This window comes from Coregonus clupeaformis, unplaced genomic scaffold (assembly GCF_020615455.1).
Source record: "Coregonus clupeaformis isolate EN_2021a unplaced genomic scaffold, ASM2061545v1 scaf0003, whole genome shotgun sequence".
NCBI classification, from domain to species: domain Eukaryota; kingdom Metazoa; phylum Chordata; class Actinopteri; order Salmoniformes; family Salmonidae; genus Coregonus; species Coregonus clupeaformis.
In genome coordinates this window covers 2,385,392-2,407,070 of record NW_025533458.1, presented here as the reverse complement: position 1 = coordinate 2,407,070, position 21,679 = coordinate 2,385,392, and the positions used below count along the sequence as shown (strand labels likewise).

The following is a 21,679-nucleotide window of genomic DNA, read 5'->3' as shown; positions in this document are numbered from 1 at the left end:
ACATAGCTTCGATGGATGGATGTTGTTTGTCTGTGAGACACGAACCTGTTATATTGTGGATTCAATGACCACTCCCATAAAAATAATAAATTATATTATATTCATTTATTTTGTTTTTTTTGGGGTTAATGTTAGAGCCTAGGTGTTAGAGCGAGTGGCTCGCTGTATATCTCCTCCCGCTGTCCTGTCCTGTCCTGTCCTGTCCTGTCCTGTCCGGGTCAAAAGGACCCAGGCTACGTGTTAGAGCCTAGGTGTTAGAGCGAGTGGCTGTATATCCCCTCCCGCTGTCCTGACCGGGTCAAAAAGACCCAGGCTACGTGTTAGAGCCTAGGTGTTAGAGCAACTCGCTCTATGTCTCCACCTGCTGTCCTGACCGGGTCAAAAAGACCCAGGCTACGTGTCAGAGCCTATGTGTTTGAGCTAGTGGCTGTATAACCCCTAGCGTTGTCCTGTCCTGTCCGGGTCAAAAGGACCCAGGCTACGTGTTAGAGCCTAGGTGTTAGAGCGAGTGGCTGTATATCCCCTCCCGCTGTCCTGACCGGGTCAAAAAGACCCAGGCTACGTGTCAGTGCCTAGGTGTTAGAGCAACTGGCTCTATGTCTCCACCTGCTGTCCTGACCGGGTCAAAACGACCCAGGCTACGTGTCAGAGTGTTAGAGCGAGTTGCTGTATAACCCCTAGCGTTGTCCTGTCCTGTCCTGTCCTGTCTGGGTCAAAACGACCCAGGCTACACGTTAGAGGCATAAGCTCTGAGCCAGAGGTACTAGGTAAGCCGTAAACAAAGACCAACACCAACACCAACACCAATAACACCAATAACAACAACTACTACTACTACTACTACTACTACTACTACTACTACTACTACTACTACTACTACTACTACTACTACTACTACTACTAATATTGCCTCCGTGGCATGTCCGGACACGTGCCGAAGAGAGAGGTCTTGGGGACTTCCCCAGCCTGGGTGCCGAAGCTATTATGAGTGCTGTGCGATTCACGGCCAAACAGGTCCTAGAACAGATATTTTCCAATGACTCTGACTGCGACGAGGATGCGGACGAGGAAGCGTCCGAAGAAGAAGACGGGGAGGAATACAACCCAGAGGACGAGGAGACCACAGAGGACGACGACGACTACGACGCCGCAGCCGTCGACGCCGCCGACGACGAGGACGAGGACGATGTCCAAGTAGAAGAAGGTCAAGGCGTAGAAGACGAACGAGACGATGACGACGACGACGACGACCAACAAGAAGAAGAAGAACAAGGGGAAGAAGAACAAGGGGAAGGTGAAGGAGAGCGAGGAGAGCGAGGAGACCTCCGCCACTGCCGCAGCCGCCGCCGCCGCCGCAGCATCAGCCCCAGAACACAACACGATATCCCTCGAGTGGAAAGAGAGACATTCGTGTCGAGAAACGGCCAAATCCAATGGTGCTCGGTGCCCTGTGACAACAATCGCGGCGTCGGAGGGGCCGCCGCAGCGGCAAAAAGTAACAGGCCGGTTGCTGAGGTGCCGGAGGACATGAGGCCCGGGCCTACTAGGCAGGCCGTAGGCCAAGCCCGCGACATCCTGTCCACGTTTCGCTTGTTTTTCACACCCGAGATAGAAGACATCATCCTGGAGATGACCAATCTGGAGGGCGTTCGAAAATACGGAGCCCGAGGCGACGGCGACGACGGCGACGACGACCACCGCCACTACGCCGACGACGACCACCACGAAGTCCACGAAGACCGCGAAGACCGCGACCGCGGCGGCGGCGGCCGCTGGAAAGCGATGGACTCCACAGACCTGCGAGCCTACGTAGGGCTGCTCATCCTAGCCGGCGTGTACAGGTCCCGAGGCGAAGCGGCCTCTAGTCTCTGGGACGCCGAGAGCGGAAGGACCATTTTCCGCGCAACCATGCCGCTCAAAGTCTTTCACGCTTACTCGAGACTCCTTCGCTTCGACGACCGCCAGACCAGAGCCGAGAGACGCGCAGCAGGCGGCGGTGACAAACTTGCGGCCGTGAGAGAGGTCTGGGACAAGTGGGTCGAGAGGCTGCCGCTCCTCTACAACCCCGGGGCCGACGTGACGGTGGACGAGCAACTGGTCCCTTTCAGAGGTGTGCCGGGGCCAACAACACCGTACAAGAGCACAACAACAACAACACTGAACACAACATTGAACACAACACTGAACACAACACAACACAACACGCTAAAGCTAATCTCTTGTCTTTCGTCTTTCCTCTCCTCCTCTCTCTCTCTCTCTCGCTCTCTCTCTCTCTCTCTCTCTCTCGCTCTCGCTCTCTCTCTCCTCCAGGCCGATGTCCTTTCCGCCAGTATATCCCAAGCAAGCCGGCCAAATACGGCATCAAGACATGGGTGGCCTGCGACTCCAAATCCAGCTACGCCTGGAAGATGCAGGTCTACACCGGCAAGGCCACATGCGGAGGCCCCGAGAAGAACCAGGGGATGAGGGTCGTGCTCGATTTGACGCAGGGACTCAGGGGTCACAACGTCACCTGCGACAATTTCTTCACCTCATACGAGCTCGCGCGCCAGCTCCTGACCAGGAACGTCACCGTGGTCGGCACAGTCAGAAAGAACAAGCCAGAGCTCCCGCAGGCGCTGCTCGCCTCAAAGGACAGGCTCCTCTTCTCCTCCAAGTTCGCCTTCACGCCCACCACCGCTCTAGTGTCCTACCTGGCAAAGAAAAACAAGAACGTCTTACTCCTGAGCACGCTGCACACCGAGGCTCACGTTAGCCGTCGCCAGGACAAGAAGCCGGCCATCGTCCTAGACTACAACAGCAACAAGGGAGGTGTGGACAACCTAGACAAGGTGATTGGAACCTACAGCTGCAGGAGGATGACCGCGCGCTGGCCCCTGGTCATCTTCCACAACATCCTTGACGTGTCCTCTTACAACGCTTTTGTCATATGGCGAGAGCTCAACCCCACTTGGATGCCTGGCAAGCGAAACAAGAGGAGGGTGTTCCTCGAGCAGCTGGGAAAGGCACTAGTGACTCCGTTCATACAAAGAAGGGCCCGTCTCCCTCGCACCGAAGCCTCTGCGGCGCTCGTCAAAGCTGTTCAGAGGGCTACGTATCGTGATCAGCCCCGGCGGGATCACGCCCCCGCAGCACCGGACCACGCAGCACCACCGGCCCAAGCACCCAACCCCGCACAACCCAGTAAGAGGAAGAGGTGTCAGGTCTGCCCCACAAAGAAGGACTGTAAAACACACACGGTGTGCACCAGGTGTAACAAATACATCTGCAAAGGCTGTTCGCACCCATACTGTCCCACATGTTCCAACTGGGCCTTTAGTGAGAGGGGGACAGTTCGACCCGGAGGGCACGGCGTGTGTACAGAATACCAGGACAACGGGAGGGTTATGCTGAGTTCCATGAACATTGTCCAAAATCATGTTTTAACCCAAATCCACAATGCGACCAGTTCAGCATATGACAGGAGACACTGTTTGAGTGTAACAAACGTGAAACAATTCTTTTAGCCATTTCGCATGAAAACAGGGTCCAAAATCATGGGTTTTCATTCAGCACTGGAAGTACAGGCGCGCTCTACAATAGGCAAGGGTTTTCAAGTCTGCAAGTACGTTTTAAGCTGAGTTCCATGAACATTGTCCAAAATCATGTTTTAGGCCAAATCCACAATGCGACCAGTTCAGCATATGACAGGAGACACTGTTTGAGTGTAACAAACGTGAAACATTTATTTTAGCCATTTCGCATGAACACAGGGTCCAAAATCATGGGTTTTCATGCAGCACTGGAAGTACAGGCGCGATCTACAATATGCAAGGGTTTTCAAGTCTGCAAGTAAGTTTTAAGAGCAGCATTGTCCAAAATCATGTTTTAGCCCAAATCCACAATGCGACCAGTTCAGCATATGACAGGAGACACTGTTTGAGTGTAACAAACGTGAAACAATTCTTTTAGCCATTTCGCATGAAAACAGGGTCCAAAATCATGGGTTTTCGTTCAGCACTGGAAGGAAAGGCGCGCTCTACAATAGGCAAGGGTTTTCAAGTCTGCAAGTACGTTTTAAGCTGAGTTCCATGAACATTGTCCAAAATCATGTTTTAACCCAAATCCACAATGCGACCAGTTCAGCATATGACAGGAGACACTGTTTGAGTGTAACAAACGTGAAACATTTCTTTTAGCCATTTCGCATGAAAACAGGGTCCAAAATCATGGGTTTTCGTTCAGCACTGGAAGGACAGGCGCTCTACAATAGGCAAGGGTTTTCAAGTCTGCAAGTAAGTTTTAAGCTGAGTTCCATGAACATTGTCCAAAATCATGTTTTAACCCAAATCCACAATGCGACCAGTTCAGCATATGACAGGAGACACTGTTTGAGTGTGACAAACGTGAAACATTTTTTTTAGCCATTTCGCATGAAAACAGGGTCCAAAATCATGGGTTTTCGTTCAGCACTGGAAGTACAGGCGCGCTCTACAATAGGCGAGGGTTTTCAAGTCTGCAAGTACGTTTTAAGCTGAGTTCCATGAACATTGTCCAAAATCATGTTTTAACCCAAATCCACAATGCGACCAGTTCAGCATATGACAGGAGACACTGTTTGAGTGTAACAAACGTGAAACAATTCTTTTAGCCATTTCGCATGAAAACAGGGTCCAGAATCATGGGTTTTCGTTCAGTACTGTAAGTACAGGCGCGCTCTATAATAGGCAAGGGTTTTCAAGTCTGCAAGTACGTTTTAAGCTGAGTTCCATGAACATTGTCCAAAATCATGTTTTAACCCAAATCCACAATGCGACCAGTTCAGCATATGACAGGAGACACTGTTTGAGTGTAACAAACGTGAAACATTTCTTTTAGCCATTTCGCATGAAAACAGGGTCCAAAATCATGGGTTTTCGTTCAGCACTGTAAGTACAGGCGCGCTCTACAATAGGCAAGGGTTTTCAAGTCTGCAAGTACGTTTTAAGCTGAGTTCCATGAACATTGTCCAAAATCATGTTTTAGGCCAAATCCACAATGCGACCAGTTCAGCATATGACAGGAGACACTGTTTGAGTGTAACAAACGTGAAACAATTCTTTTAGCCATTTCGCATGAAAACAGGGTCCAAAATCATGGGTTTTCATGCAGCACTGGAAGTACAGGCGCGATCTACAATATGCAAGGGTTTTCAAGTCTGCAAGTACGTTTTAAGCTGAGTTCCATGAACATTGTCCAAAATCATGTTTTAACCCAAATCCACAATGCGACCAGTTCAGCATATGACAGGAGACACTGTTTGAGTGTAACAAACGTGAAACAATTCTTTTAGCCATTTCGCATGAAAACAGGGTCCAAAATCATGGGTTTTCGTTCAGCACTGTAAGTACAGGCGCGCTCTACAATAGGCAAGGGTTTTCAAGTCTGCAAGTACGTTTTAAGCTGAGTTCCATGAACATTGTCCAAAATCATGTTTTAACCCAAATCCACAATGCGACCAGTTCAGCATATGACAGGAGACACTGTTTGAGTGTAACAAACGTGAAACATTTCTTTTAGCTATTTCGCATGAAAACAGGGTCCAAAATCATGGGTTTTCGTTCAGCACTGGAAGTACAGGTGCGCTCTACAATAGGCAAGGGTTTTCAAGTCTGCAAGTACGTTTTAAGCTGAGTTCCATGAACATTGTCCAAAATCATGTTTTAGGCCAAATCCACAATGCGACCAGTTCAGCATATGACAGGAGACACTGTTTGAGTGTAACAAACGTGAAACAATTATTTTAGCCATTTCGCATGAAAACAGGGTCCAAAATCATGGGTTTTCGTTCAGCACTGGAAGTACAGGCGCGCTGTACAATAGGCAAGGGTTTTCAAGTCTGCAAGTACCAAGAGCATTGTCCAAAATCATGTTTTAGGCCAAATCCACAATGCGACCAGTTCAGCATATGACAGGAGACACTGTTTGAGTGTAACAAACGTGAATAAATTCTTTTAGCTATTTCGCATGAAAACAGGGTCCAAAATCATGGGTTTTCGTTCAGCACTGGAAGGACAGGCGCGATCTACAATATGCAAGGGTTTTCAAGTCTGCAAGTACGTTTTAAGCTGAGTTCCATGAACATTGTCCAAAATCATGTTTTAACGCAAATCCACAATGCGACCAGTTCAGCATATGACAGGAGACACTGTTTGAGTGTAACAAACGTGAAACAATTATTTTAGCCATTTCGCATGAAAACAGGGTCCAAAATCATGGGTTTTCGTTCAGCACTGGAAGTACAGGCGCGCTGTACAATAGGCAAGGGTTTTCAAGTCTGCAAGTACCAAGAGCATTGTCCAAAATCATGTTTTAGGCCAAATCCACAATGCGACCAGTTCAGCATATGACAGGAGACACTGTTTGAGTGTAACAAACGTGAATAAATTCTTTTAGCCATTTCGCATGAAAACAGGGTCCAAAATCATGGGTTTTCGTTCAGCACTGGAAGGACAGGCGCGATCTACAATATGCAAGGGTTTTCAAGTCTGCAAGTACGTTTTAAGCTGAGTTCCATGAACATTGTCCAAAATCATGTTTTAACACAAATCCACAATGCGACCAGTTCAGCATATGACAGGAGACACTGTTTGAGTGTAACAAACGTGAAACATTTTTTGTAGCCATTTCGCATGAAAACAGGGTCCAAAATCATGGGTTTTCGTTCAGCACTGGAAGTACAGGCGCGCTCTACAATAGGCAAGGGTTTTCAAGTCTGCAAGTACGTTTTAAGCTGAGTTCCATGAACATTGTCCAAAATCATGTTTTAACCCAAATCCACAATGCGACCAGTTCAGCATATGACAGGAGACACTGTTTGAGTGTAACAAACGTGAATCAATTATTTTAGCCATTTCGCATGAAAACAGGGTCCAAAATCATGGGTTTTCGTTCAGCACTGGAAGGACAGGCGCGCTCTACAATAGGCAAGGGTTTTCAAGTCTGCAAGTACGTTTTAAGCTGAGTTCCATGAACATTGTCCAAAATCATGTTTTAGGCCAAATCCACAATGCGACCAGTTCAGCATATGACAGGAGACACTGTTTGAGTGTAACAAACGTGAAACATTTCTTTTAGCCATTTCTCCTGAAAACAGGGTCCAAAATCATGGGTTTTCATGCAGCACTGGAAGTACAGGCATGATCTACAATATGCAAGGGTTTTCAAGTCTGCAAGTACGTTTTAAGCTGAGTTCCATGAACATTTGCAATAAGGCACTAAAGTAAAACTGCAAAAAAAATGTGGCAAAGAAATAAACATTATGTCCTGAATACAAAGCGTTATGTTTGGTGCAAATCCAACACAACACGTCACTGAGTAACACTCTTCATATTTTCAAGGATGGTGGTGGCTGCATCATGTTATGGGTATTCTTGTCATCGGCAAGGACTTGTGAGTTTTTTTGGATAAAAATAAATGTAATAGAGCTAAGCACAGGCAAAATCCTAGAGGAAAACCTGGTTCAGTCTGCTTTCCACAAAGTCACCTTTCAGCAGAACAGTAACCTAAAACACAATGCCAAATATACACTGGAGTTGCTTACCAATACGACATTGAATGTTCCTGGCCTAGTTACAGTTTTGGCTTGAAAATCTATGGCAAGACTTAAAAATGGCTGTCTAGCAATGATCAACAACCAACTTGACAGATGTCGATTATTTTTTAAAGAATAATGTGCAAATATTGTACAATCCAGGTGTGCAAAGCTCGTAGAGACTACCCAGAAAGACTCACAGCTGTAATCGCTGCCAAAGGGGATTCTGACATGTATTGACTCAGGGGGGTTGAATACTTATCTAATCAAGATATTATTAGTGTTGTATTTTTCATAGAGATTTTACAAATGTTAGAATTTGTCTTCCACTTTGACATTACAGAGTATTTTGTGTACATCGTTGACAAAAAATGACAATTAAATCCATTTTAATTCCACTTTTTAACAACAATTCCACTTTTTAACAACAATGTGTAAAAAGTCAAGGGGTGTGAATACTTTCTGAAGGCACTGTATAAATGCATGATATATACCCATTGATTCTTGAAGAATATAACTTATAAATGCTTCATGAGCTTAGTTCAACTGTCATACACCATCAGAACCCAAAATATAAGCTTGTTTGTAAACAATGTAAATGTAAACATGGTTCAAATTACAATTTTGATATCATGGATGGTCAGTCCTTGCATCCATACACTCTTAGAAAAAATGTGTTTGCGGGTTTGTTTCGCTCTTACCTTGTACTTGATTGATGAATTAAGGTCACTGATTAGTAAGGAAATCCCCTCACCTGGTTGTCTTGGTCTTAATTGAAAGGAAAAACCAAAAACCAGAAGACACTAGGCCCTCCATGGAATGAGTTTGACACCCCTGCCATAGGGGAACTTTTTTTGGTGCTAGGTAGAACCCTTTGCAGATGGTACTACCTAGAACCCTTTATGAAGGGTTCTTCTGAGAACCCTTTAATCTTTGAAGGGTTCTTCCTAGAACTCTCTATGAATGGTTCCACCAGCCTTACAAGCCTTTAAAATGTAACTCTTTGTGAGAATACATTACATATATCATAAGGCCTTCCTTTGAGAGCTATACCATAACACAGTTGTCGTTTACAGTTGTCGGGACGTGACTTTCATTATTGTGTTGATTATTATTTATCGAATAATTACCTACTATGTTTAATTGTTACTAGATTAAATTAATCAGCTAACAATTAACTCATTAGGAATTTGGGGCACCACGGGAAAAGTTGTTTAACAAGTTACCGTTTCCCGAATTAACTAAAGATATCTAGATATCTCTTATCGTTTAACAGTAATTTATTAATCATTTACCGCATATCAGTCTCATTCTGAAAGTCGTAGACTCTTTAAGTCTGCATGAACCCGGTTCTTACTGATCATTCCATACCACACAAATTGATTTAATTATGTATTTACTAGCTAATAAAAAACGATAACACAAGATACAAACACATACACGGTATAGGTAGGGATTAGAAACTTAATACAATGAAAGCGGACTAACACAATATGACACGTTACAAAAGATGGCGAGTTAAGGAGCGAGAGAGCGAGAAAACACTTGGATACACATGGACCTACGCTCACAGTAATCCTAATACTTTGCTCCAAACTGCCGCCCATTTGGGAAGAAAAGCAATACAAGTATTTACATGTTGGAGGTCTTCGTCATGTATCTCTGTTGGACCCAGGCCTTTGTGGGAAGGGGTCGATTGGGCCTTCTTTTTCGTATGGCCTTTTAGATGTAAGGCTCAGATTGTCCACAAGAGGTCACAATGTCCTTCTTCTTAGTTGTCTGTTTACTTTCACTCGTTCTGGAAGTGGTCTTCTGAGGACGGCTAATCAGCCATGTCAATGATCCCTTGTGGGGTGTTGAGAGCAGTTAGTAGATGATGGTTTGAACAGAGTAACAGGATGCTCCCACTTAAATCCACCTTCTTACTTAGAACAGCTACTCAGCGGTAACATTGTTTGTCAGTGGAGCACCTTTGTCATCTTCACCTCGTGTTGCTTTTCAGGGTTGGGACCAATATGGACAAAAGCTGCAGCTTGAGGTCCGTCTAGTCTGATCTGATAATTCTTATCTCAATCTTTTATGCACTTTGGTAAAGAGGGGCATTTCTGTCATACTGACACGCTCTCTGAGCTCCCTCAGGCGTGGCTAGTTACGAGGCAAAAGTATTATCATCACTATGATTTTGTTAGAAAATCTTCACGAAAACATTGTCTTCCTCCTTGATATTGTCTACACAAGGTAAAGGATGTAATCCTGATATCCACAGTGTAAAAGCTCTTCAAGTCACAATGTTTTCGTTATAATGCCTTTATACCATTTTTAATGACATCACAAAATATACATTAATTTTCCATATCCCATTTCTCATTATTCCCAACGTTTAGATGTTGAAATATATTGTCCCAATGTTCATTGTTGGATGTTGAAGTTTTTGGGCGGCAAAAAGTATCTGAAACAAAGGCATTCCTTTCACCATACTAGAGTGCCAGAGATAGATTCTCCTCCTCTCTAATTTATGGCAGTATTAAAGTGTCAAGACAGGCACAGCCAGCCCCCCCCCCCCCCTACCTCCGTGGGTAAGAGGGTCTGGTTTGTGTCGGCCATTTGCCAAGCTGATGTGAGGCCTTTGATCCTCACCCAGGGAGTGTCTTGACAGTCCCCCTCTGGTGGTTCAACCTTGGAAGGATTCTGCAAGTTTGCAACCCACCATAAATAATGACCACGGGATGTCCTGGTTGTGGATCATCATTGCGGGCCTGTCGTCCGGTTGTTCAGGCTGGTAGATCTAGGCAGTATCTTAAACAGACGTTAACAACGCACAACACTCAGGCAATACAACATTACATTTCTTCCCCAAATGGGCGGCCTTGTGGCACTAACTGGTGGTCATATGGGGAACTTGTTTGTGGCAATATCTTTTCCTTAGTGTCAAAGGAAATAAAAAATGAAAGAATAAAAACACAACAAAAGATATAAAAAATGTACTTCCCCCACCTTAATCATCTACTTGGAGCCTATTCAATGTACGTCCATGGTCTTGGCTAAATGATCTATCATGACATTTGTCTAATGTCATATCTAGGATGATCCTACTTGAAGGTGGGTAGTTAAGGCAATCTCTAAAATGGCAGCCTGAATGACAAAACTTCCATTGGTGGCACTACAGGGCTGATCTGATTAGGTCTTCCATTGCGCGTATTCACCTGTGTACATAGTAGGTGCACACGCCAAGGGCAATAAGATCAAGGATCATGGTAACAGTCAGGATACTGTCTGGCACCATCCAAGAGCAGGTGACAGACCAATCTTTTGGCTTATAGCCAATCGGGCCAACTTAAAGTGCCTCATTCAGTACGCTAAGATCAACAGTCATCGGTCCCTCGTACTAAATTTGGTTTTGAATAGCTGGTGGTAACTCAAGGGAACGTTTATCAAAAGCGTCAGACATTTCAATATCTGTGTCTATCCTGTCGTCAGGAAGTTGGTATAGGGCTAGGTCGTCTATGTGGATAATCGCCCCCTCTGGTACCTTAACAAAAATTGTCTGATTGGGGAGGTTCAGTTGGGTGGATGAGTCATGGCATTCGTAAGTCATAGTGGCGGACGTGAATGGGGTGTTAATCAGCCATTGATTCCCTACCACTTCCACTTGCGTTGTGGTGACTCCATCTCTTGCTGTTAGTTTGGCTCTACAGCGTTCTTCGCTGGTGATAGGCTTAAGGCCACAAAGGCGCTCAGTGTTATCCTTGATGAAGGGTTTGATAGGGCACAATTAGTGGACGTCTTTGGTTTGAGTGCACATTAACAACAGGTTAGGGGTGAGATAGAAATTCAGATTCTGCACCAAGAGGTAAGTGGATCTGGCGTTTAGCTCCAACAGCGGGTTACCATTGATAGTTAGCCCCAGTTCGAATAATTGCGGCGAGGGTTGGAAGAACACAGTGATGCCTTCTATCCGTTAGCCGGGCTCCAGGTTCAGTCTTATAGAAACCTCTGTGGTTCTTGCCGCTATCACCACGGCAGACTCAGTTATCACATTGCAAGCTTCAGGAATAGTCTGCCCTGATGCCATTCGCACAGGGTCGAAAGACAAGGCATGTTGAGCTGGCTGCGCCAAAGACAAAATAACTTGGTATATGGTATCGAGTTTAACACCCAATCTCACCAAAATGTCAGCTCCCACATAGACTTTATGCGGGAGGTTCGCCACAACCAGTAAGCAGTGAAATACTTCCTTGATTCCAATCCGGATCGATAGCGCACAAACCCCTAAAGAGGTGAGTGTTGTCTGGTGAGTCGTTCCCGATGGGAATCTGAATGTTTTCGGAACAAGGGGGTGGCAGTTAGCCGCTTTTGAAATGTTGTTGAACATTTCCAAACTGATTGCAGATTTTTCATACCAGGTTGCCAGTATGGCATCCTCAACCATTGTGCCGTTTAGGCACACGCCGCCTATCAGTGGAGGGCGGTATGTATCGGCTGGTGATTCACCCAAGCTACATAGAAAAACCTCATGTTCGGTTAGTTTCCGAGTTGAACTAGTCACTGGTCCTCAACATGCAGCTTCATTAAATAGTACTCGCAAAACACCAGTCTCAACGTCAACAGTGAAGAGGCGACTCTGGGATGCTGACCTTCTAGGCAGAGTTGCAAATAAAAAGCCATATCTCAGACTGCCCATCTTAATCTTTTATTTGTATTGGCCAGTCTGAGATATGGCTTTTTCTTTGCAACTCTTTTTTTCTTTGCAACTTTCTCGCATGGAATAGCCTTCATTTCTCAGAATTTGATTATTTGTTGAGCAGTCTTATAGCTTTGGGGTAGAAGCTGTTAAGGAGCCTTTTGGACCTAGACTTGGTGCTCTGGTACCGCTTGTCGTGCGGTAGCAGAGAGAACAGTCTATGACTTGGGTGACTGGAGTCTTTGAAAATGTTTTGGGCCTTCCTTTGACACCGCCTAGTATATAGGTCCTGGATAGCACGAAGCTTGGCCCCAGTGATGTATTGGGCCATATGCACTACCCTCTATAGCGCCTTATGGTCGAATGCCGAGCAGTTGCCATACCAGGCGGTGATGCAACCGGTCAGGATGCTCACGATGGTGCAGCTGTAGAACCTTGTGAGGATCTGGGGACCCATGCCAAATCTTTTCAGTCTCCTGATGGGGAAAAGGTGTTGTCGTGCCCTCTTCATGACTGTCTTGGTGTGTTTGGACCATGATAGTTTGTTGGTGGTGGACACCAAGGAACTTGAAACTCTAGAAACACACTCTACTACAGCCCTGTCGATGTTAATGGGGGCCTGTTCGGCCCTCCTTTTCTTGTAGTCCACGATCATCTCCTGTCTTGCTCATATTGAGGGAGAGGTTGTTGTCCTGGCACCACACGGCCAGGTCTCTGACCTCCTCCCTATAGGCTGTCTCATCGTTGTCTGTGATCAGGCCTACCACTGTTGTCGCCAGCAAACTTAATGATGGTGTTGGAGTCGTGCGTGGCCATGCAGTCAAGGGTGAACAGGGAGTACAGGAAGGGACTAAGCAGGCACCCCTGAGCGGCCCCGTGTTGAGGATCAGCATGGCAGATGTGTTGTTGCCTACCCTTACCACCTGGGGGCGGCCCATCAGGAAGTCCAGAGGGAGGTGTTTAGTCCCAGGGTTCTTAGCTTAGTGATGAGCTTTGTGGGCACTATTGTGTTGAACACTGAGCTGTAGTCAATGAACAGCATTCTCACATAGGTGTTCCTTTTGTCCAGGTGGGAATGAGCAGTGTGGAGTGCAATTGAGATTGCGTCATCTGTGGATCTGTTGGGGCGGTATGCGAATTGGAGTGGGTCTAGGGTTTCTGGGATGATGGTGTTGATGTGAGCCATGACCAGTCTTTCAAAGCACTTCATGGCTACCGACGTGAGCGCTACGGGGCGGTAGTCATTTTAGCATGTTACCTTCGCATTCTTGGGCACAGAGACTATGGTGGTCTGCTTGAAACATTTAGGTATTACAGACTCAGTCAGGGAGAGGTTGAAAATGTACACGCCCTGGTAATCCATCTGGCCCCGTGGCCTTGTGAATGTTGACCTGTTTAAAGGTCTTGCTCACATCAGCCACAGAGAGTGTGATCACACAGTCGTCCGGAACAGCTGGTGCTCTCATGCATGCTTCAGTGTTGCTTGCCTCGAAGAGAGCATAAAAGGCATTTAGCTCGTCTGGTAGGCTCACGTCACTGGGCAGCTTACGGCTGGGTTTCCCTTTGTAGTCAGTAATAGTTTGCAAGCCCTGCCACATCTGACGAGTATCAGAGCCGGTGGAGTAGGATTCAATCGTAGTCCTGTATTGACGCTTTGCCTGTTTGATGGTTTGTCAGAGGGCATAGCAGGATTTCTTATAAGCGTCCGAATTAGTGTCCCGCTCCTTGAAAGTGGCAGCTGTAGCCTTTAGCTCGGTGCGGATGTTGCCTGTAATCCGTGGCTTCAGGTTAGGATATGTACGTACGGTCACTGTGGGGACGAAGTCATCGATGCACTTATTGATGAAGCCGGTGACTGAGGTGGAATACTCCTCAATGCCATTGGATGAATCATGGAACATATTCCAGTGTGTGCTAGCAAAACAGTCCTGTAGCTTAGCATCTGCGTCATCTGACCACTTCCGTATTGAGAGAGTCACTGGTATTTCCTGCTTTAGAATTTGCTTGTAGATAGTGTGGTCTACAGCTTATCATGAGGTACTCTACCTCAGGCGAGCAATACCTCAAGACTTCTTTAATGTTAAACATCGTGCATCAGCAGTTATTGACAAATAGACACACACCCCCACCCCTCATCTTACCAGATGTAGCTGCTCTGTCCTGCCGATGCAAAGAAAACCTAGCCAGCTCTATATTATCCGTGTTGTCGTTCAGCCACGACTTGGTGAAACAAAAGATATTACAGTTTTTAATGTCCCGTTGGTAGGATAGTCTCGACCGTAGATCATCCATTTTATTTTCCAATGATTGCACGTTCGCCAATAGTACGGATGGTAGTGGAGGTTTACTCACTCGCCTACGAATTCTCCGAAGACAGCCCGACTTCCGCCCCCTTTAACTCCGTCATTTCCTTCATGCAAATGACGGGGATTTGGGCCTGGTCTCGAGAAAGCAGTATATCCTTTGAATCGGACTCGTTACATCATCACATACGCTGGATAGGAGCAGTGAAATCGGTTGTTTTACAGGATCAACCATAGTAGTACAGCACCCCTGGAGCAAATTAGGGTTAAGTGCCTTGCTCAAGGGCATGTCGACACATTTTTCACTTTGTCAGTGCGAGTATTCAAACCAGCAACATTTCGGTTACTGGTCCAACTCTCTAACCGCTAGGCTATCTGCATTGCATGAAAATATTTGCTGAAAAAAATCTATAAAAAATGTAAGAAACTAAAGTAAGTAAAAAAAGTTACATACAATAACAAGGCTATATGTGCGGGGGTACAAGTTAGTTGAGGTAATATGTACAGTACCAGTCAAATGTTTGGACACACCTACTCATTCAAGGGTTTTTCTATATTTTTACTATTTTCTACATTGTAGAATAATAGTGAAGACATCAAAACTATGAAATAACACATATGGAATCATGTATTAACCAAAAAAGTGTTAAACTAATCAAAATATATTTTACATTTTAGATTCTTCAAATAGCCACCCTTTGCCTTGATGATCTTTGCACACTCTTGGCCTTCTCTCAAGCAGCTTCACCTGGAATGCTTTTCCAACAGTCTTGAAGGAGTTCCCACATATGCTGAGCACTTGTTGGCTGCTTTTCCCTCAATCTGCCATCCGACTCATCCCAAACCATCTCAATTGGGTTGAGGTCGGGGGATTGTAGAGGCCGCTTTCCTTCTTAGTAAAATAGCCCTTACACAAACTGGGGGTGTGTTGGTTCATTCTCCTGTTGAAAAATAAATGATAGTCCCACTAAGCCCAAACCAGATGGGATGGCTTATCACTGCAAAATGCTGTGGTAGCCATGCTGGTTAAGTGTGCCTTGAATTCTAAATAAATCACAGACAGTGTCACCAGCAAAGCACCCCCACACCATAACACCTCCTCCTCCATGCTTTACGGTGGGAACTCCACATGCGGAGATCATCCGTTCACCAACACAGCGTCTCACAAAGACACAGCAGTTGGAACCAAAAATCTCCAATTTGGACTCCAGACCAAAGGTCTCTTCTTCTTACTGGTGTCCTTTAGTAGTGGTTTCTTTGCAGTAATTCGACCATGAAGGCCTGATTCACTCAGTCCCCTCTGAACAGTTGCTGTTGAGATGTGTCTGTGACTTGAACTCTGTGAAGCATTTATTTGGGATGCAATTTCTGAGGCTGGTAACTCTAACGAACTTATCCTCTGCAGCAGAGGTAACTCTGGGTCTTCCATTCCTGTGGTGGTCCTCATGAGAGCCAGTTTCATCATAGCGCTTGATGGTTATTGCAACTGCACTTGAAGAAACTTCAAGAAATTCTTGAAATGTTCCGTATTGACTGACCTTCATGTCTTAAAGTAATGATGGGCTGTCGTTTCACTTTGCTTATTTGAGCTGTTCTTGCCTTAATGTGGTCCTCTGTAGCTCAGCTGGTAGAGCACGGCGCTTATAACGCCAAGGTAGTGGGTTCGATCCCCGGGACCACCCATACACAAAAAAAATGTATGCACGCATGACTGTAAGTCGCTTTGGATAAAAGCGTCTGCTAAATGGCATATTATTATTATTATTATTATTATTAATATGAACTTGGTATTTTACCAAATAGGGCTATCTTCTGTATATATCCCCTACCTTGTCACAACACAACTGATTGACTCAAAAGCATTAAGAGGGAAAGAAATTCCACAAATTAACTTTTGAGAAGGCATATCTGTTAATTGAAATGCATTCCATGTGACTACCTCATGAAGCTGGTTGAGAGAATGCCAAGAGTGTGCAATGCTGTCATCAAGGCAAAGGGTGGCTATTTGAAGAATCTCAAATGTAAAATATATTTTGATTTGTTTAACACTTTTTTGGTTACTAAATGATTCCATATGTGTTATTTCATAGTTTTGATGTCTTCACTATTATTCTACAATGTAAACAATAGTACAAATTAAGAAAAACCCTTCAATGAGTAGCTGTGTCCAAACTTTTGATTGGTAGTGTACATGTAGGTAGGGGTAAAGTGACTATGCATAGATAATAAACAGTGAGTAGCAGCAGCTTTAAAACAAAAGGGTCAATGCAAATATTAATTTTATTAATTGTTTAGCAGTCTTATGGCTTGGGGGTAGCAGCTGTTAAGAAGCCTTTTTGGACCTAGACTTGGCGCTCCGGTACCACTTGTCGTGCGGTATCAGTGAGAACCGTCTATGACTAGGGTGGCTGTAGTCTTTGACAATTTGTAGGGCCTTCCTCTGACACCGCCTGATATAGAGGTCCTGGATGGCAGGAAGCTTGGCAACCAGTGATGTACTGGGCCGTACGCACTACCCTCTGTAGCACCTTGCAGTCGGATGCCAAGCAGTTGCCATACCAAGTAGTGATGCAACCAGTCAGGATGCTCTCGATGGTGCAGCTGTAGAACTTTTTGAGGAGCTGAGGACCCATGCCAAATCTTTTCAGTCTCCTGAGGGGGAATAGGCATGGTCGTGCCCTCTTCACGACTATATTGGTGTGTTTGGACCATGATAATTTGTTAGTGATGTGGACACCATTAACTTGAAGCTCTCGACCCGCTCCACTACAGCCCTGTCGATGTGAATGGGGGCTTGCCCGTCAGGAAGTCCAGGACCCAGTTGCAGAGGGAGGTGCTTAGTCCAAGGGTCCTTAGCTTAGTGATGAGCTTTGAGGGCACTGGTGTTGAAGGCTGAGCTGTAATCAACGAACAGCATTCTCACGTAGGTGTTCCTTTTGTCCAGGTGGGAAAGGGCAGTGTGGAGTGCAATAGAGATTGCTTATTCTGTGGATCTGTTGGGGCGGTATGCGAATTGTAGTGGGGTCTAGGATTTCTGGGATGATGGTGCACTAACACCTGCAAGTGACTTGTTTGTTGGAAGTGTTGCAAGCAAGTGAAAGTGATGAAGACTTGTGTCGACTATTAGGAGAAGGGATAACAACTAAATGAGACTGATGCCATTGCATGAAGACACACACCATATTGTAAACACAAGCGAGGCCACAAATGTGTCCAATAATTGACACTAAATGACTATCAACACTTATGTTCAATACAATGCAATTATTGCTTTTGTGCTGATTTTGACTATTTATTAAGCACACGTGGCGCTTATACTGATGTTTAGGCTACTGATGTTTTCATCATTTGACCGCCAGACTTGCTGACGTTGCATCTTGGTGGTTGGTGTATTTTTTTGACGTTATAAAAATACGCTCTCACTGTGTTCCAATGCACATGCTTTTTGTTTCATAGTTGTAACAGTTTGTTTCATAGTTGTCCTGCATCTCACATCTGCCTGTAGCTATTAAACTGCATGCTGGACCCATGGGTTGAGGGCCAGTGGCGGTCGGTGCCGTTTAAGATGAGGGAGGATTATTTTTATTTTTTTATGAGCATGGTCTTATTTCTATTACAACATATTGGATGAATGTCATTCATATTCCATTCACCCAGCTCAATGTAACATCGATAGGTTTAGGCTACTACATGATACTTGAATTTTGCCTATACCCATCATGAGGTTGCTGCAACCTAGCCTATGAATGAAAGTTTACAACGTAGGTGCATAGGTTGAGAGAAATATGAATAATCAAGGTGACACAGTGACACACTCAATACCGCCTTGCACACTCTTGCCTGAATCTCGCTGATCTAGAGTGTAATCATTAGTCCAACAGTTGCAAACGACAGTTTCTATTGGAGAAATTCAGATATGTTTATCCCGTTTCATTCCGTTTGATTTCGTTTAAGAAAGTTTTTCAACAGAATCGGCAGAATGAATATACCCCTGATCAAACGCAAACACAGTTCACTTTCATAGCTGCCACATACAAACATCATGATCGCTTTGATCGTTGTAGCTATAATTCCTTCTCGAATATACGCGCTCTCCTCCTCTCACCTTTTCCCTTCGCTTGTGGATGTCAGTGCACAACACATCAGCTGTCTATGACCTTATATCGTTGTCACGACCATATTAGCTAACGTAATAGTCAACATAAATACTAGAACTAAAGCGTTAGTAAACCCGCTACAATTATGCAGTACAGTCAGCAAGCAGTTTAGCAGTTACATTGGTGGCAATAACTTAATAAAACCAAACACTTACCTCGACATGGAAGAGTTCCAGTGTTGGGTAGCCATAGGCAGCTAGCTAACATAGGATCCCTCTCAGTTTGAGCAGGGTGTTGCAGCTCTATTAATTTGTTGTATTTATTTACTTGTTTTGTTTTGTTGGGGCAAATCATACTCAAATGAACTTTTTGTTATTGTTGATGCTGTTGACATTGTTGTTATTGAGGTTTTTATTCTGATACCCGTTGTTTTTGTACTATACTCTTATTTTATTCTATTGAATGATTGAACAGCTGAAATTGTACTCTACACACAACAGATTTGTATATGCTAGGTAAGTGTAGGCATACTATCTTTATAAGCACATCAATATGATATTAACAGCAGAAAATGTTTTGTCTTTGTGACATGAACACATCCATAAAATAAATATAAAAACGTTTTAATATAAATGTATCAAACTGGGAAATATGTGTGCAATGTCCACATGTAGCCTACGCCTATAGGGATATTAGTAGTTCTGGGATTTTTCCCCTTGGAAATATCTAACAGTGGTCATAAGGAGTGACGAGACGAGACAAAACTAGCAATTTATAGAACATTGTGTTGTAGGACAGCTGAGCTGACTGAAGACGTGGGCGTTCAACTCGCAGTTGTTTCCACGGTAACATGACGTAATGAAACTTTGAAACAAAGTTGCAAGCTCCTTTTGTAGCAAGGTCTTGTAGAACCCTGGTTCTTGCTGTCATGGCAGAACTGTGATTTAACAGAGAAATATCAGCTAGCTAGCTAGATAGCCTAGCCAGCTGCAGCTATCCCCAAGCAATGCTAGCTAGCTAGTTGCTGTCCAAATGGTTACACACAAGGTCAGTGTTGGCTTTAGCTTACAGTACATTCGGAAAGTATTCAGACCCCTTGACTTTAAAAAAAACATTTTGTTACGTTACAGCCTTATTCTAAAATGGATGAAATTGTTTTTTTTCCCATTCATCAATCTATACACAATACCCCATAATGACAAAATAATAACAGTTTTTTATATATTTATTTTTGCTAATTTACAAAAAATAAACTGAAATATCACATTTTGTTGAACCACCTTTGGCAGTGATTACAGCCTCGAGTCTTCTTGGGTATGACGCTAAAATCTTGGCACACCTGTATTTGGGGAGTTTCTCCCGTTCTTCTCTGCAGATCCTCTCAAGCTCTGTCAGGTTGGATGGGGAGCGTCGCTGCACAGCTCTTTTCAGGTCTCTCCAGAGATGTTCGATCAGGTTCATGTCCGGGTTCTGGCTGGGCCACTCAAAACTGTTTCAGAGACTTGTCCCGAAGCCACTCCTGCGTTCTTTTGGCTGTGTGCTTAGGGTGGTTGTCCAGAGAGTTTCTCATGGTCTGAGAGTCCTTTAGGTGCCTTTTGGCAAACTCCAAGCGGGCTGTCATGTGCCTTTTACTGAGGAGTGCCTTCCGTCTGGCTACTCTACCATAAAGGCCTGATTGGTGGAGTGCTGCAGAGATGGTTGTCCTTCTGGAAGTTTCTCCCATCTCCACAGAGGAACTCTGGAGCTCTGTCAGAGTGACCATCGGGTTCTTGGTCACCTCTCTGACCAAGGCCCTTCTCCCCCGATTGGTGGTTCCAAACTTCTTCCGTTTAAGAATGATGGAGGCCACTGTGTTCTTGGGGACCTTCAATGCTGCAGAAATGTTTTGGTACCCTTTCCCAGATCTGTCCCTCGACACAATCCTGTCTCGGAACTCTACGGACAATTCCTTTCGACCTCATGGCTTGTTTTTTGCTCTGACATGCACTGTCAACTGTGGGACCTTATATAGACAGGTGTGTGCCTTTCCAAATCATGTCCAATCAATTGAATTGGACTCCAATCAAGTTGTAGAAACATCTCAATGATGATCAATGGAAACAGGATGCACCTGAGCTCAATTTCGAGTCTCATAGCAAAGGGTCTGAATACTTATGTAAATAAGGTATTTCTGTTTTTTATTCTTTAATACATTTGCAAAATTTCTAAAAACCTGTTTTCGCTTTGTCATTATGGGGTATTGTGTGTAGATTGAGGATTGTTTTTATTTAGTCCATTTTAGAATAAGGCTGTAAAGTAACAAAATGTGGGAAAAGGGAAGGGGTCTGAATACTTTCCAAATGCACTGTACACATAGAACTGAATTAGCTGACCATCGAGATTGCGAGTCAGTCAGGAGGGGAGAAGTCCTCAACTTTAAAACTTCTCTCCATAGCTTAACTTACCACGCTGTCACTACTCACTACTGCCCTTGTTTGTTGTGATTGAATGGCAAAGACATACCCAAGAAACATTCACATCAAACCACACCCCCAAACAACTCTCGTTGGCTTCAGTCATAGCATTTCTTAAACGGCAATATGAAAAACAAGGTGAAATCAGGAAGTTCAGCCCCCCTTTAACAATACACACCAATTGACTCTTTAACAATTTTACCAACAAGCAGAATTGTGCACTAGGCTCTTTTCTGTCCTTCTGTGTGACTCCTCAGTGTAACCCTCGGGGTCTCAACATTCTAGAAGCCTAACTTAAGGGAACGCATAATACTTCTGTCCTCCTGCAAAAGAACAGGGTGATAGATTACTGAAGAAACATACCAGTTGAATACTAGGGAGAATACTTAGCCACTAGATGACACTGTCGCATAAGGCATGAAGCTCAATAGGCCTTCTGCAAAATGCACTACTAAGGCACTAGACTCAAGATAAGTGTTAGCTCTGAGATGACTGGAAAATCCACGGGATATATGCAGTGAGTGACTGTCCTCACCTTGTCACAAAGTATATATTCTCAGACGAGATATAGACTGGCAGGGGAGACAGAAAAA

General features: G+C 44.6%; 1 protein-coding gene across 1 annotated transcript; it reads left to right on the top strand.

The window, feature by feature from the left end:
* The first annotated feature begins 984 nt into the window (after positions 1 to 984).
* On the top strand, positions 985 to 21,348 carry LOC123483006 (piggyBac transposable element-derived protein 4-like). Its single transcript, XM_045212267.1, has 3 exons — positions 985 to 2,110; positions 2,311 to 3,375; positions 21,344 to 21,348. Exons 1-3 carry the CDS (start codon positions 985 to 987, stop codon positions 21,346 to 21,348), a joined length of 2,196 nt encoding a protein of 731 aa, XP_045068202.1.
* Positions 21,349 to 21,679: the final 331 nt, after the last annotated feature.

What these genes read in the sequence shown, in the direction of transcription:
- LOC123483006 (XM_045212267.1), top strand. Translation starts at nt 985, where the DNA reads ATGAGTGCTGTGCGATTCACGGCCAAACAGGTCCTAGAACAGATATTT. An exon ending in GCAACTGGTCCCTTTCAGAG is followed by an intron (nt 2,111 to 2,310) that starts GTGTGCCGGGGC and finishes TCTCTCCTCCAG; the next exon opens with GCCGATGTCCTTTCCGCCAG.